This window comes from Apis mellifera, linkage group LG2 (assembly GCF_003254395.2).
Source record: "Apis mellifera strain DH4 linkage group LG2, Amel_HAv3.1, whole genome shotgun sequence".
NCBI classification, from domain to species: Eukaryota; Metazoa; Arthropoda; class Insecta; order Hymenoptera; family Apidae; genus Apis; species Apis mellifera.
Genome location: NC_037639.1, coordinates 1,143,562 through 1,162,373, shown reverse-complemented (window position 1 = coordinate 1,162,373; position 18,812 = coordinate 1,143,562). Strand labels below are relative to the sequence as shown.

The window sequence follows — 18,812 nt, the reverse complement described above, 5'->3', positions numbered from 1 at the left end:
TTGATTTTCTTGAAATCATCTTAATAAATATAATCAAATAAAATCAAATTAGAGATATAAATTGCTTTTTTATAAAATATGGCGGAAAAGCTTATCGTATCTCATGAATTATAAACAATTTTTTCTTGTTTTATGAAATAATTTTATAAATCAATTCAAATATTAATAATAATTAATGTATTAATAGATTCAATCTAAGAATCAGGTTATAATGCATCATTTTTTTCTCATTTCATCAAATGGATTGTTAGAAATTTTTTAAAAATTAATTATTATTTAAAAATTAAAAATTATTTAATTATAAATAATTTCATCTAAAAGTATTGAATCATAATATGTATTTATGAAAGATTATATAAATGTTTACAACATTCATGAAATATTATTTATTTATACTAAAAAATTTCAAATTTCAAAAACTCAATTTTTTTCAAAATTAAGTTTTAATACAAAAATAATAATTTATATTTTTAGATTTACTGTTGCTTTTTTTTATTTTTAATATCATACTCTTTCGAGTTTTATATAGTTAAAATCTAGATTTTTGTGCATTTTATATTTTATATTTTAACTTATTATATTTTATATTTTAAATAAATGCATTCTGCTATCGAATTTCAAATAATTTCATAAATAATAATAAAGGTTATAGATGAAAAAATTTAATGATAGATATATGATTTATATATAATGATTATTCCATAATTTAATTATAAATTATTTTCGTTTTTAACTAAATTGAACTTCAAAAATTGCAATTGCATAAATAATATTGAAATAAATAATACTGAAACAACGTATCATCCAATACTTGCTTACTGTTTAAATATATATAATTATATCTATTACTTATTTTATGTATCATTTTATATGAGATTTTGAAAATCACCATATTTTCTGTTGGCAATCTTACATTCTTTCGTGTATGAAAATGTGACTTGAATATATAAAATGGAAAACATTATACATATCTTAAATTTCATATCATATCAAAATTGACAATTTTAAATAATATGAATTTAATATAAATTTGACCTCTTTTTATTAAAGATATTTGTATGTTTTTACTAATAGTTTATTATAATAATAAAACTTTTGTCTTTATATGTGTATTGTTATCATACAATTATATTTTTTTTATTATTATATTGTATTATTATAATTGTATATTTGTATTAGTTCAACGATAACATTGTCATTATATATAATTATTAGATATAATTATTTTATAATTATATTATAATTATTTAATAAATTATAATAATATTATATTCATTTATATTCAATCACTTATATCAATGATTCTAATTTCTATTTTTAGTTAATATAAACTATATGATAATTTTACTACGATATAATTATATTTTTTAATACACTGCGAGAAGTACTGATATATATGATGCCGAAATTTTCATAAATTTATGAATGTAGAAAATAAAATAATTTTATAAAACTTGGAAAAATAAAAAAAGAATATTCTTATTTAAAAAAATATATTTTTTCGTCAAAAATAAGTTAAATAATGGCATGCAAAGTTTCTTATCACATTTTTTATTTGTTTGTGCAAAAACAACAAATAAATAAAATATGAATTTTAATTATATTAAATATCTATAAAAATATGCATATATAATATATCGAAAATAATTACATAATCAAGTAGAAAATAATTTGGTAAAAATATGTCAAAGAAAAAAAATTTTTTCTTAAATTTAATGTTTTGTAAATCAATTTTAAAAATTTTTTAAGTTAATGATGAAATTAATAATCAAGTAATAATGAAATTAATTAATTTCTAATTGAATATAAATAAATTATAGAAATGAAATTATAGATATTATTTTTCATATAAAAATGTGAAACTAGAATATAATAAATATAATAAATAATATAATAAATAAATAAATTTACTGAGAAATGTAGAATAAAATTTTGTTTTTATTTCTAATTAAAAAGTGAAATTATTATATAAAATTGATTATATAATCAATAAATTTTCAAATTTAATTTGTTTGAAAACAAATTTTAAATAAAATTTTAAATAAAAAATTTTTAAATAAAAAAATTATGTTCTACATTTTTTGCTTATTTTCATATATAAATTTCATATCTCTATAAAATTTTTATTTAATAAAAAATTAATAACTCATTTATACAATCTCATTTTTTTCAATCATGAGTTTTAAAAATTTTTAATTTTGATTTATAATAAAATCAATATCTGAAAAAATTTTATTTTTTTTTATTTATCTTTATACATAAAATCATTTTCTATATATATAAAATCACATATCATGATTTTATTATATATATAAAATCTTATATATAAAGTATAATATTTTTAAAATAAAATTCTTTCACAAATAAAAAAAAAGTTATAATATAAATAAATATTTTTTAAAAAAATATTTTAAATAAATATCTTGTAAAAAAATATTTCTTTATATTATTTATCCATATAATTCCTATATATTAAATATATTTTTGGTATTATGTTGTTATTAATTTTGTTACTTCGAATCCATCTTATATTATGACGTCATAATAATTATTTTTTTAAAATAAATAAATAATATATTGAAATATTTGCAAAAATAAATAATTATTTAATAAAGAAATTATTATAGAATTCGTTAAAAATTTATTTTAATAGAATTTGTTTTAATAGTTTGAACTAATATGAATTATATTTTTTAATTAGATCTATCAAAAATAAATTTTTTAATAAATATTTAAAAATATTTTTAATGCAATCCTTATTATTTTATATTTGTGTTTTTCTTATGTTATGTTATGTTCAATTATGTTGATAATCAAGCATATAAGTTGTATGAGAAATAAGACTAAGCATATAAAAAAATAAAGAAAATAAAGAAAAAGAAGAAAACATATATATATTTTAAAATTTTTAAAAAGAAAATTTTTATTTTATTTTATCTTTTCTTTATACTTTTATTTCATATATTTATATGAAATATTTTTATATTTATTTTATCATGATATATATTTTTATATTATTCAAAATTCTTTTATTCTTGTCAGAGACTTTTGCATGTATGTCACTATATATATTCTACGATCTTTTAATCTTTTTGAGATCTTAATATAACAAGTATTAAAAATTGACTTTCATTTGATCGTAAATCATATCAAAGAAATTCATAAACTATATCGCCGATTTGCTCTAATAATGAAACACATTTTAAATTTAAAATATTAACAAATAATTTTATTGATGGAACATTTAAATAAGAGAATATACAAAATCAATTCATTTCATATTTATTAATAATAAAAAATATATGAAACACTGAAATCAGAAAAACGAATTCTGATTTAAATTTATTGAAAATCAAAGAAAACAAAGATCTTTATTGTCAATGAACAAATAGAATTCAAAAGATTCAAAATGATGTTAAGAAGAAAAGAAAAGAAATTATTATTTCTTTTTTTTAGAAATTCATTTAAAATTCCGTTAATTATTAAGTTAAAGTCAAGAGTTTTCTTGGAGTTTAGTGATTTGCATATTATTTCTTGTAACTTCTGTAATGATAAATTAATTTATGAGAATTGAAACAATAATTTTAGTTTCTTTTTATTATAATTAAAAACAGATTTCTATCTTTATTAATTGAAAGATCTTGTTAAAATATTATTTCAAGATATAAGCAAAAATTATTATTCTTCCTTTGCCTATTCTTCATTTTTCAATGTAATCAATTGATTTTATTGACTGTTTTATTTTTCTAAATTTATTAATAAATTATATTACTTATAAAGATTTTTATCATCAATGTTTATCATTAAACGTATCAAATTTTTCAAATATTTTGTTATATAATTCTTTTTTTTTTTAAATACTTTAATTTTCTAATAGCTTTATTTAATAACTTTTTATTCGGATTTTATTAATACTATATATTACAAATTCTATAGTATTAATGTCTCTTTAGTAAATTTTTACAATTTTTATCTATTTTTGTAATTTTTATAAAATAATAGTAGTTATTAATTTCTATTTTCAATATAAATCTTTACGCAGGTATCTGCACTAGATTATTAAAATTTTTTACAGCATCATTTTAGATCTATATTCTCTATTTTTAATGAAATTATTAACTAAATTGAGTCATTAATAAAACTTTTAATAAAACTTTTAGAACTTTCAGTCAGTTTTATATTTTAAAATGTTGATGATTCTTTCGAATCCAAAAAATATTAATTGAAGTTTCTATAATATAATTCGAATTAATGATTTGTCAATAATTTTGTTTTTTATAAATAAATTCAAAATCTGTTAAAAAATTTCTATCTTCATTAGAATAGTATGGATTATTTGTTTATTATATAAATAATAATTTGTTTATTATATAAATCAATAAATATAATTTGTTTATTACTTTAATTAAATATTCTAATAAATAAGTAAAATTATTACAGATTATTGTCTTTATTTTTTTTCTGTTAATATAAGTATAACAAATGATACATAAAATGAACTATATTAATATATTAATTTAAGAAAATATTAATATATTAATTTAAGAAAAATTTTATTTCAAATAATTTTCATTCATATATTAATGTTTTTATTTAAATGCTCCATTTTATATGTTTGATATTATGTACATTAACAGAATTTTTAATTATATATTAAGATACATATCTAAGTACACACATATTAAAATATATATATTTAAAAAAAATCAAGTGTACAGTAATAAAAAATTTAATAATAAATATAATATGCCAGGAGAAAACATAAAAGCGAAACATTTAATTTATGACAAGAAATAAATAAGTAAATTATAACAATAGATATTGTTGTCAACTTTTTTTTCAAAAAATCTAAAAAAAAAATTATTATATTTTTTTCATTACAGTACATTTGACAAAAAATATAATGAAACAAAATGATATTTTATTTAAAAACCTTAATACGAAGATATTCACCAGCAAAACAGTATATAAATGCTTCTAAGCAAATTACCATGTAAAATAAAACAGATTTGAGTAATAATGGAAGGCCATTATCCTCGTGTATTGCCTGTAATATTCATTTTATACATTTTTAATATGAAAAATCAACATATATATATATATATATATATATAATCTATATATATATAGATTAAAATATTACTTACAATTACAATAAGAAATCCTACACAGCAAGTAATTAAAGTATTTGATACAAGTTGACTAAGTGCTATATATGTAAATAGTTTTTCAACTCTTTCCGCAAAAGTAATAATTTCTTGATATCTGATAATGAAAAATTTTAAATGACTTGTAGATATATGAGGAATATCTAATAAATTTTGACACAGAATATCAATTTGGCATCCTATATGAAGAACCTAAAAATTTTTGAATTTTTATGATAAAGTAATTGAAATAAGAATTTTATTATAAATATGACATAAGATTTTATATTATAAAAAATAAATATTCAAATAAATATTTGTTTATACCTTGTTTATATCTAAATTTGACTTTTCAAGCAAAAGATTCTTCTTATATAATAAATTTTAAGCGAAACGCATTTCATCTAATTTAAATATCTCTTGTTAATGATAGGAAAAAGTGTCGTAGAAAACGATTCAATTCGATTGAAGTGGCAATTACATAAAAAAAAATTATTTTCAAAATTTTTATATTTTTTATATTAATATTTTTATATTTTTATCACATATTAAGTTCAATCATTTTCATAATTTTGAATAGAAAATTTTCAGAAATGTTTAGAAATAAATGCAAGTAAAATAACAATTATGATAAAATAAGATAAATGAAAAATTTCAATAAATTCAATATATTTTCATAGATTCTAAAAAAATTATTTTAATAAATGATTTTTTAATCTTTTTTTGGATTTCCAGATCATAATTGTTTCTCAAGAAATTATTAAATTGATTTTGAAATCAACTAATTTTGAACCAATAATTTTGAGAATTTTTGTACATTATTAATTATTATTTTATTATTTATATAATTTTATTAATGTTCATTATATTGTTTATTTATCTCTTTGAATCAAATAATATTTTCTTTGGTTCATTTTTCCTATCTTATTATCAATGATGAGTGAAATATTTAAAATACAAGCACAATGTCTATGTAATTATCCTGGAGAAATATCACATTCATACTTACCATCATTAAAAGCAGGGCACTAAATGTTCCAAACGTAAAAGCTGCTGATACATGAATAAGAAGTTGCGAAGTTACTACAAATTCATAATTTGGAGATTCATTGGTTTCAAAAGGCAAATCCATTTTGAAAAGAAGTTCTCGAGATATTGAACTATTAGTTCTTTGAAAAGCTAAAGTACCGGTAATATAAAAGGCAGCAGACACTAAATATGAAGACATGACAATAGTTGTCGTATAAAAAGAGATTTGCCCCGTTTTCGATATTAAGTTATTTATATCTATAACAGCATATTTTTGGCAATCCTTTTCCATAGTTGATAAAATATCACAAAACACGCTGTAGAATATATCAATATATTAAATAAAAATTATTGTAAAATTTGATTTTACAAATATTTCGATGAAAAAATAAAACAGATAGATAATGTAAACAAATATATAAATATATAATATAAATTACAAATATAAAAATTAGTATAAATTAATGATAAAAAAAAACAAAATAAAATGATTATATTATTCAAAATTACTTTCGATTTATTTTTCATTTTTTATTTATTTCATTTCATTGAACAATTATCGTGTAATCTTTTATATAATATAAAGTATTTCATTGTAGGATATATAAAAAAAATATATTCAAAACACAAAATTAAATCAAAAATGAATCAATTTTTTCATTTCTTTTCGAAAAAATTTTAAAACTTTATTTACAATAGAATTAATACAATAGGATTTCAATTATATAAATTTTATTTATATAACAAAATTCTATTAGTCTCTAAAATTTATTTTTATTTTATTTTTTTATTTACTTTTTTATCATATAAACTAAACTTCTATATTCATATTGAAAAATAATGCGTTAATTATATTATTTTAAATGAATCGATGTTCAAAACATAAAAGATACACAAAAAATAACGATATTGACAATATTTTCTATATTCTAATAAATATTTATAAATTTATATTTATTAAAAATAAAATATAACATACCCATAATTTATCCAAGTAACAATTAATTTGATAAACACTAGACTGAACGGCATAGCTATGCTTAAATTATCTATTATACTCATGAGATTATCAGATTTATAATGCATTACGATATATCTATACTGATAACTTTGAAGTGCAGCTATCGCTGCCAGCCAACCTAACTTATGTAAATATGGAAATGGTGTTCCAGGCCAAATACCAGCAAAATGAAGGCCGAATTTAACAGATGGGCTAAGCGTATTTAATACAAGCATTCTATGCAGATTTTGTATTCTTTCGCTTAAATATTTTTAAACTATATATTTATAACTATATTTTCATTTATAGAATCACATAATTTCCACAAATACACATCACTATTACCAGATAATAGATTTACTGAAGACTAATCTTACTAGAAAACTTATGTATATGCATATATCTTATGATAGACTAAAACATATATAAAAATCATGCGCAAACATGTACAAATTATCCACGACAACCATTTGTTTCTTATTCCCAGGATTCACATAAATATTGCAAATAATATCAATGATTGAAGGTTTGCTGCAAACAAAAGTTGAGAATAGTGAAAAGTATATTGTTCAAAATATAATTTCAACTTTTGCTGCAACACATAAAATGACTAGTTTTCTCAGAAAAGTATTGAAGGAAATGACATGCAAGTGCATATTAAATTAGATTTGTTATAAGCTGAAGAAAATGCAAAAGTTTTGATAGAAAGAAATATATTTTAGGATTTATACAACTAATAGTGAAATATTATGTTATACTTATTTTATAGAAAATATATTAAAAATAATTTTGAAGAAAATTAAAAAATAAAATTTAATAAAATATTAAACATTGTAAACATATGTACATAATATTCTTATATTTCATTTTTTAAAAAAAGTTCGAAATTATCTACAATGTAAATAATTATCTTATATAAATTCTATAAATTGTTATTTTATTATATATATACATATGTATTATATTATATTATATATATATTTATAAATTGTGAATAAATTAATTTAATAGACAAATTGTAACGTTATTAATCAAATAATGCTTACATAATATAATACTTAGTTTACATTAATGCATAAATCAGAAATTTTGTAATAACAATAAGTTAATAAAAATTAATAATTTATTCACTATTTTACAAATGTATATTATTTCAATAACTTTAATTATGAATGATAATGTTAAATTATTAATATATATATCACCACTAATATGATTTTATTAAATATATTACATTTATTATTTTTTTTTTTGTCACTGAATATTTTTAATTTACATTATTTCATATAAAATATATTTAGTCGTTGAATATTACTTTGTACTTACATTGATTTGAAAAAATCTTAAACAAAATTAAAATAACTCATCTTCCATATGAGATTTTATTTTTGAAAGCAAAAGATAGATATAACAAATGTCATTTTTGGTATATATTTATTGAAATATTAAAATAATTTACTATTATATGGATATACTTTTATTTTTATATGAATATATGAAACTTGTTTCAAAACACAAAATTATAACATAATATATATAAACATAATACATAAGATTCTTTTCAAATATTCATATTATATAAATAATTTTTATTAATATATATTTTAATAAAATAAAAATTAAAAATTAGCATTAATAAAATTAATAAATAAAATTTGCATAAATTAAATTTAAATATGTTATTAGTCACTTATTACAACAACAATTAGATAATTTAAATAGGCTAGTTCTAATAATCTCTTGTATGCACATGATATCATATATGAACTCAAAATATATGGCGTTTCGTCAATGTTAGGTTAACTATGGAAATGCCTGCACATATACTATATTCTTATTATAATTTTTTTATAATTGCAATTTTTAAAAATTTGTTTATCATCACATCATCTAATAAATTAATCCTAACTTTAAAAAAAATTTTTAAATTTAATTGTTTAATTCAATTTTTAGATAATTATTTATTTTTAGAGTGATCGAATACTTTTTCAGAGATTATAATATACTAAATTATAATAAATAACAAATCCTGATTTTAATGAAAATAATAATTTTTTAATTTTAGATTCAATTCTTTAAAAAACATTTTTAACTTTATGAATTTTATGATTTTGATTTTCTAAATATTAGCTAGTTCATTCTATATATTATATTAGATAATCTATTTTTAATCGAATACTTATTTGTAATTTCTCTTAATGATATTCAATTATTAATTCGAAATAAGCCATTGTTTTAATTTTTTATGCATTATTATTTAAGATTTTATTATTTAAAGACTTTTTTATACTATATTTACAATATTTCTAAAAATAGTATTTAAATTTTATCATCAAGACTTGAGTTTCAGTAATTTTAATATTAATTTTAAATATGTTAAAGAAGCTAATTTTCATTCATAGAATTTATTGATCTAGCTCATAATAATTTATTATAAGTTAATAGTAATTTCAATTTTGAAATCATTTAGATTTATAAATAAATCATAACAAAATATAATTTATAATAATATGATGTAATAAATTCGATTTTTGGAAATAATTTTAGCTCATACTTCTTATTTGTTTATCTATTGAAATTAAATCTGAAAGTTAATAAAATCTTTTCCAAAATCCAATTCCAAGAAGATATTTTCTGATTTTATCTTTGTAACATAAGGTTTGTCAGTTTTCTGTGAATATGTGTACATAAGATTATTAAACATACATGTATGTTTAATATAAATTTATGTATAATGTATGTATAATTTAAATTTATATTTATACATATTATTTTTATATATAATTTTTTCATGAAAAAAAATGTGTGAATCCTGATTGATGTACATATAGTTTTATAATAACATACATATAGTACACATTTATACTTCTTCAATGATGACATAAATACGATAGAAATGTAATAAAAATTGAATTTCGATCATTATGTTTTTCATTTATTCAATTCTAACATACATCAAAAAGTCAGAGTATAAATAAAATAGAAAATAGAAAGAAAAGATTTATTAATTTTTAATATTTTTATTAAATGATGGATTTGGATTTTGATAAATAAATAGTTCAAACAATGATTGGTGAAATATATCATCTAAACTTATTGTGCATCAAAATGAAAAGTATTGAGAATGAAAAAATATTTATCTGATTCATTGCTGTTACAGATCTATTCAACTTTCTTTTTTTGGACTTTATCGAATAAAATATAATAGCAACTTTATCTACGATTTGTATCATCTTATAATATTGAATTATAATAAATTTGTCGCAGTTTGTATAAGGTAAGCTTTTGTTAAATAACAAAATATATTTTATATTTTACAAAAAAAAATTAATTATTCTTATTATAAATATACATACCTTTACATATTATATTATCTCAAAATGTCAGAATAATTGTAATTATAATTTAAAATAGTACGAATATCATATATGTATATCATATATATCGTTTTAAAATTTTGAATATTATTATAATTGAAAAAAATGTTTTTGAAATCAACAAAGATATAAATAGATATTAATTTTGCAAAATATAATGTACAAATATAATATATATTTTTTAAAAAAATTAATCATACTGAATAAATAGAATGCAATATTTTAAGTTTTTATTATTTTATATATGTATATAATTATATGTATATAATATATTCAAATAATATATTTTCAATCTGTAAACATATTTCAATACATATTCATACATATTCCTATTTCTTAGGAATATAATGATTTTCGTAATTAATACATTGCATATAATATTGATACATATGATACTGAAGCCTTTAAGACCTAAAAATAATACACCAAAAGTAAACTAAAATAAAATATCAAATATAAATATTTTATTTAGAAATGTTTTTAAAGTTATATAATATACCAATATATAGAGTTAAATTTTTGAAAAAATTTCTAAATTTTTTTATTAAAAATTTTTTAAAATCTAATAAAATTAATTAAAAGACAAAAAACAATAAAAAATATATATTTCATTTTATTACATTTTCTGTTAAAAAAAATATAAAATAATCTAATTTATTTTTTAAAAAATATATGATATATTGCAATATATTATAAATATATAAAATATATTAATTAATAATTTTATTTTATTAATATAAAAATATTGTTTATCTTTTTTTTGCAAGAATTCTTATTACATAAAAAATCTTTAAAAATCTCACTTTTTTATCAATACTTACATTAGATTATATCACACAAAAGAATTTTTTCCTTTTTTACATATTACTCACAATAATTTAAAAATATCAAAATGAGTCTGATACTAATTTAAACATTTCTCTTTTGCTGTAAAATTGTCAATTAATATCCATAGTAATCTGTACTGATAGTTTGATTAGATTAGACTATTCACGTTCTGCTACGTATTAAAGATATAAATGTTTAAATCAGCATTATAAAAATTAAGAAATTAATTTAATTTCTAAATTTATTGAAACAATAAATATGCGGCAAAGAAGGAATTACGAGAGAGAAGAACAGATATTTTGAAAATTTATAATATCACGGAAGTTATTATGAAGTTTGATGTTATGAATTTATTTCTAAAGTGTCAGAATAAAAATATATTGTTATAAATTACTTAAAATGATTATTCAAATCAACATTATAGCCAACATTATATTCAAATCAACATAATAGCTAAAATCTCATTCACAGAATATGATTAATAATCATAATATTTTCTAGAAATTTTAACCAAGAAAGCGTTTTTTATATATTCACTTCTAAAAATAAGATATTGCTTGAATATTTAACAATGTTTGATAATCATAGTACGTTCTATTACTTTTCCTAGCTTACAATATAATCTATGCAATATAAGATTAATTATCGCTATCAATAGTTTTATTTAAACAAGAACTATATTTATAGTTATAAAAAGGAATTATTTTTTTAAATGTAAAAAAAGAAAAAGTGACAGTTTATAATTTCTGAAAAATATCTTTATAAATTTCATGTAAGAAAACATAAAGATATGGTATGACAATTATGATTACTATAGATTTTATATCAAAAAAATATAATTATTTTAAGAATAAAAAAAATATTAGATATATATTTTTTTTATTAGAACCAGGTTTAATAATAAACAAAAATACTGAAATATGCTCAATGAATATATTTGTTTGCAACAAGTACAAAATTCAAACTGTTAATGAAATGATAAAAAACTAATAAAGAGCAAATATCAAAAATCAGTTATTTAAAGGATTCATTTTCTAAAATTCTATTATCTTAATCGTCAAAAGAAAACTCAAAAAATATTTAACTAAAAATTGACTTTTTTAATCACTGTTCTTATAAGTTCAAATACTAAATAACTAAAATTGAGAAAATTCTACTTCAATAGTTTGTCTGTCCTAACAATATTAATCTATATTATCAGTATATAATAATAATGACACATAATAATTGCATCTCATCATAATTGTAATGTCATTTGATAGAATACTACTACAACAATTCAGATCTATATGAGTACATCATTGCCAACAATTTATAATACCTATATGAATTGAATCTGCATAAATTTATTATAGCTTAGTCTTTATTATAATATTGAAAAAGAAAAATATTTAAAAAAAATTATATCTATAGAAAAAATCAAAGATTTATTAAATTAAATCAGATTTATCGTATTCATCTTTCGTTAAAAAGAAAATATAAAGTTATTCAAGTTGTTTTATTAGAAACCCAAAGTTCTCAAGCAATAGAGAAAATGTTTAAAAAAGAAACAGAAATGAAAAATGGTTTATTGGTTTATTGGTTTATTGGTTTATTGGAAACTATCTTTGATCTGAATCTTGATCTGATATGAAAAGATATTGATAGTATTAGAAATTGAAAGAAATTCATCTAATGATTCTCGCTTAAAAATACAGAAAAATAGGGTGAGTCTTTTATTCTTGATTGAGACTTTTTTCCATTTATGAAGGAAGTTGGTTTTTTCTAGAAGAATAGGTTTTTGATCGATTTTGAAAAGTCGTATTCTCGTAATAATATTTGTTCTTGTAACTCGTAGCAATCTAATAACAGATTTAAATAAAAGTTCCATAGAAAAATAAATATCAGTTGCTGATATATTTTAAGAAATTTTATTTTTTTGATAAAGTTTTATTTCTTTAATAAACAATTTTTTTTGATCGAAGATTTATTTTAAGAAAAGAAATATATTGTTAAAATTTAAGATTTGAAAAAATTAAGAAAGGAATTCATTAGGATCAAAAGTTAAGAAAGAAAAGTTAAGAAAAAGTAAAATTAATGAATTTTAAAAGATGAAATTTATATCTATTTATATCTATCGTTAATCGTAATTTATCTTTGAAATTTAAAACAAATTCACAATGTTAATTGTCTAGAAAATACTATGTAAATATAAAATTGTACAATATCACTTTTAAGACAGAAGAATCCATTAACAAATGAACTGAAACAGTTATAAAATTGAAATTGATGCATATCAAAAAAAATGTTCTGTTATAAAATATATCGAAGATTTCAAAAACAAAGTTGAATTTAAAATCAAGTCACTTCAAAAGAAAAATTAATTTTATAAGCAATTATATAAGACAATTATATAAGATCAAAATCAACATGCAATGCTTAAAAATTAAGAAAATTCAGAAAATTCATCAATCATTACTAATATCTATATTCATTTAAAACTATAATAAGTTTTATTTTATATAAAATTATTTTACATAAAATCAATTGTTTTTAAATATTTTAATTGTTTAATTTTTTCAATTTTAAATTATATTAAATAAAGATGAAACAATTTGATCCGTAATAATAAAACATTAATAACATATTATTAATATAACAAACTATTAATTAAAAATATGAAATAATATGTTAATTAATTAATGTTTCTCAAATGACATTAGCCTTAATTTTTTTAAAAAAAATTTTCATTAGAAGAAAATAGCATTATTTTAATATATTATATAGTATATAAAATATATAAAATAGTATATAAATATATATATATACTATTATTATATACTATATAATATAGTATATAATATAGTATATAAAATATATAATTTTTATTATTATAATATGTATAATATATTATAATATATATTATATTATATATTATATTTGGTTATTTATTTCGTTAACAATATATGTAGTATAAATAAAATTTTATATATTTTTTTTACATTTGATCGAAAAATTTCTGAATATAATTTATTATTAAAATAAAGTATATAAAACAAAGTATTAATGCAATAATGTCAACAAAATGTGTAATTCTAATTATTAGAGAAAGATAAGAAAAAATAGAAAAGTTTGAAAGTAGTAAAAGTGTAAAAAATTATTAAAAATATATGGTGAAAATATAAAAATATATGAAAGAATGTATTGATACAAATATGAGATATGAGATGAGATTCTTCAATATATCTTGTTAAATTTTAAAAAGCTGATAAATTTTCTATTTGAAAGATTCTTATTTTTTGTTTCAGTTAATTTATTTTAAATTTTGCAATTTATTTATCCTAAACTTAATTAACAAAATTAGTAAGAATATTGATTTTAATTCTCAGTATAAATATAATTTATATTCCAATATAAATCGATATAAATCTCAATATAAATAGAGTTTAACATTGAACAAATGGCATAGAATGATGCGAGGATAATTGCCGATAATTTTGAGAAAAAAAATTTGGACGACTCTTCGCTTTGTATATTTAGAAACATTTCAGTGACTGGAATGTCAATGTGGTTCTGGAGCTTGAGATGACATTTTCCAGGCATGCCAATCTCAACGGCAATCAGTATTATTCTACTTGAGAAGAGTTATTACAAACACTAGCGGAACAGCTTCCTGGGAAAATAACAGACTTTGTGCGTGACATAGCCCCTCAATCTCATTCTAAGAATTTTTCTTAGATTGGGAGTATCACTGAATTAGAGGGCTAGTCCATAATGTTATTGGTCGCTTGTGTACCCCACTGAAGATACACGATTTCGCAAGATGAACATGGAGAGGGGGCAGGAGGGGGCTTTAGAACGTGTCAGTATTTTAAGAGAATTTTTTGAATGTCAGAACTTTCAGAATCTTTGAATTTTTCTAATTTTTAGAATCTTCTAATTTTCAAGCACCTTTTGAACTTAGAACTCTATCGAACTTGTAACTTTGAATCTTAATGATAATATAAACCGTTATTAACATATGAATTTTGCTTTTGATTTTACAATCTTGTTAATAGCGAAATTTGTAATAATTTTATTACTATATTACTATTTTTATTACTATTTTTATTACTATATATCATAGCTTCAGAAGCGGGTTAGAACTAACAAACATATTATGTATCTTTAAAAACATTTTTAATATATTAAAATAAATAAAATTGGACTTACATTTGCGAAGCCTTGCATAGATAAATCCATAAATTTTCCAGCAGTAATTGTTAATCGTCTTTGTGATCTTACCATAAGAAGAATCATTACACCTCTATTCTTAGGACTTAATAAATACCAAGGAGATTCATAAGCTGAAATACTAACTGACAGACTCTAAAATAAAATAAACATACTTATTTGCATATTAATTTAAAAAAATATATATTCTTATAAATGCATAATTTAATTATATACTAACTTTATTACTAAGATATTCTCCAGCAATGGAAAAAATAAAAGCTTCCAATGTAATAGCAATATAAAAGAATGATATTCTTATAAGTAATTTTAAATTTGAATTAAGCGCCTAGAATAATAGAAATTTTTATAAACTATAATATATGTATAAATATATATATATATATATATATATATATATATATATATATATATATATATTAGCGACGGAATATTTAAAAAAAAACAAATGATCCAATGCTATTTCGCTTTCGAATAACTTATTACAACGATTGAATAAAAAAGAATTTTTGAATGATACATTTCTGGACAAAATAATAGCACACATTATAATTTTTATTGTTTCTCTAATAAAATTTATTCAAGTTTTAAATATATATTCATATAAAATATCTTTCCATTATCATTTTAATTTTTCATATAAAAATTTGGGAAAATAAATTATATTAACTACATTTTATATAGTTCACTATATTCTATATTAATATATAATATAAAAGAATATTTTATATGATATAAAATTTGAATAAATTACATTATTTTCGAAATAGTAAAAATTATAGAATATTTCTATCATTTTATCTGGGAGTAGCAAACAAACTTTAATGTTTGATCTAATCTTGATCTAACTTGAACAGTATAGTATATATAAATTCGTACATGCGCATGCGCATGTAATATATTATTTAGAAAATTAATATGGTGGATAAATCTTGATTATAGAAACGTAATATTTAAAAATTCAAATAAAAAGCAATTTTAAGTTTGTTTGTTGCCTATCTTAATTTTCTCTTAATCGTGTCATTCTGTATTTATATCTCCAAAAATTATGGTTTCTTTAACTTTTTTAAACACAATTTTTTAATTTTTTTTTCATATTATTTTATTTTTTCTCAATTATTGCTCTTTAGTTATAGATTTGCCAAAAATTTTTTCATAAATTTAATAAGTATAAATATCAGATATTTCTGTTTTTATTTGCAGAATTTGTAATTGAATAATTAAATTAGTATTATTTATTTAATTATCAAATATTAATATTTAATTAAGATTTTCTACATTTTACATACTAGAAAAAAATGATATGTAAAAAACATAGTATTTACTTTTATATATACTTACAAGCATTTATTTATTTTTATGCATATGATTCATTGTTCTTAAATTACAGAATGGATAAAGAAATCTATCTTATAAAAGAACTGTAAGTATTTATTTCAATATTACCATTAAGAAATGAACAGATTAGGAAAGAATCAAATTTTTAATATATAAGAATTATAATCAAAATATAAATAAATATAAAGTATAAAAAATTTTATATACTTACAACTACTATTAAAAATCCTATACAACATATAATGAGAGTATTACATATTAATTGCATTAAAGCAATATATGAGAATAAACTTTCGATATATTCGGAACCAATAATAATCCGATAATGTCTATCGATTAAAGATTTAATGATAATTCTGGATGATTCGGGTTTTTCATCGTTGATAGAAATATTTTTCAAAGTCTTATGCAATATTTCTATTTGTCCACCAATATGAAATATCTAAATAATAATTATTATAATTAGATAGAATGTTTATTTATACAAAATTTAAATGTATAAAAGACAGAATGCATATAATATGCAAAAACACATAAAATATCTGAAATATAGTATGACACGTACGATTTTTTGGCAATCTTAAATAATAAAAGTATAATTTTACAAAAAAATAATTTTTTAATTAATCATTCTTATAAAATTTACTGAATATTTCTATACTAAGGAATGATAAAATAATAAAGAACATTTAAATAATTTTCGAATTTTTAAACTTTTTCTTATGTTTTTATGATTCAGAACTTAAAATTCAAATAAAAAATAAATAATCTATGTAAATAATTCAAGAATGTCATGAATTCATAAAATATGAATTCATTTTTATATGATCCAATAATAATTCAATAATTGAATTTACTAATTTATTGTAATAGTTTATATGAAGAAAAAAATATAAAAAGTTAATTTTTGCAAGCCAAAAAGATGATTATTGTTAGTTAATCATATATCTGTTTGTTGAAAAATTTGATTAAAATTTATTAAAATTAATTTTTTTTTTAAAATAAATACTTTTTGGAAAATTTTGAAAATTTCGGAATCTTTATAATTTTTCCGTGTTTTTAAATTTAAAAATAAAATTTCGATCTATCTTTAATATTCATGCTAGAGGAATGGAAAAAAATTCTTCTCTAGGAAGAATTTTATATTCATAAAATTTTTATGAAATAAATAAAAATCAATATAATTTCTTAAATGTTATTTTATACCTAAAAATATACATATATCGTATATTTACATAATATTTAAATATTTACATAATATTTAGATTATTAATCAAATAAATATGTTTTTAATTATTATATTAAAATAAACTTACCAATGTAATTATTAAGGCATCTAATACAGCAATACTAGATGCTATAAAAAATAGTTGAATAAATTGTACGATAAATACATACTCATATATTGGACTTTCATCATATGTAAAAGGAAGATCCATTTTTATTAATAATTCTGGTGATAAATTAGATCGATTTTCTTGATCATGATCATGACTTAATTCCAGAAATACACCGACATACAAAAAAACAGCAATAGCATATATACTCAAAATTAAATTTGAACAATAATATGCGAGTTCGGTTTTTTTTATCATATCTTCTACAATAAAATCAGTAGCGAAAGCATTAGTCCAATCATGATACATGCCTATTAATATATTTTCAAATATTCTGTAATATACATATAATAAATATAAAAAAATTGAAAGAAAAATTTTAAAAATAATCTTTCAATTAATCTTCTTTATTTTTAGAGATTTTTCAATTTTCATATTATAATTTATCATTTTTATAATAAATAATTAATTTTTACTTTATTTCATGATCTAGAGAATTAAAAGCATTAATTCAAATAAAGTTTGATCGATCAAAGTTACAAAC

The 18,812-nt window shown here is 18.1% G+C and overlaps 2 protein-coding genes across 2 annotated transcripts in view; both read right to left on the bottom strand.

Moving 5' to 3' along the window:
* Positions 1 to 18,812, bottom strand: part of LOC724673 — a 46,780-nt gene that overhangs the window by 26,790 nt on the left and 1,178 nt on the right. Inside the window, exons 2-5 of the mRNA XM_026439057.1 lie at positions 18,248 to 18,602; positions 17,143 to 17,373; positions 15,814 to 15,921; positions 15,573 to 15,728 (exon numbers count right to left, since the gene is read on the bottom strand). Coding sequence (XP_026294842.1) covers positions 15,573 to 15,728; positions 15,814 to 15,921; positions 17,143 to 17,373; positions 18,248 to 18,602 — 850 coding nt within the window. The remainder of the gene's footprint in view (positions 1 to 15,572; positions 15,729 to 15,813; positions 15,922 to 17,142; positions 17,374 to 18,247; positions 18,603 to 18,812) is intronic.
* LOC102655218 lies at positions 4,882 to 7,889 on the bottom strand. The gene is made up of 4 exons (XM_026439056.1): positions 7,156 to 7,889; positions 6,157 to 6,493; positions 5,148 to 5,360; positions 4,882 to 5,047 (listed from the first exon to the last, which is right to left on the bottom strand). The coding sequence occupies exons 1-4, from the start codon at positions 7,410 to 7,412 to the stop codon at positions 4,922 to 4,924; spliced, it is 933 nt and encodes a 310-aa protein (XP_026294841.1). The 5' UTR covers positions 7,413 to 7,889; the 3' UTR covers positions 4,882 to 4,921.

Bases quoted from the DNA above. Each gene is read 5' to 3' on its own strand.
- LOC102655218 (XM_026439056.1), bottom strand. From the start codon at position 7,412: ATGCTTGTATTAAATACGCTTAGCCCATCTGTTAAATTCGGCCTTCAT. The intron at 6,494-7,155 runs GTATGTTATATT...TATATTCTACAG, and splicing joins GTTACTTGGATAAATTATGG to CGTGTTTTGTGATATTTTAT. The intron at 5,048-5,147 runs GTAAGTAATATT...TGAATATTACAG, and splicing joins TAGGATTTCTTATTGTAATT to GCAATACACGAGGATAATGG.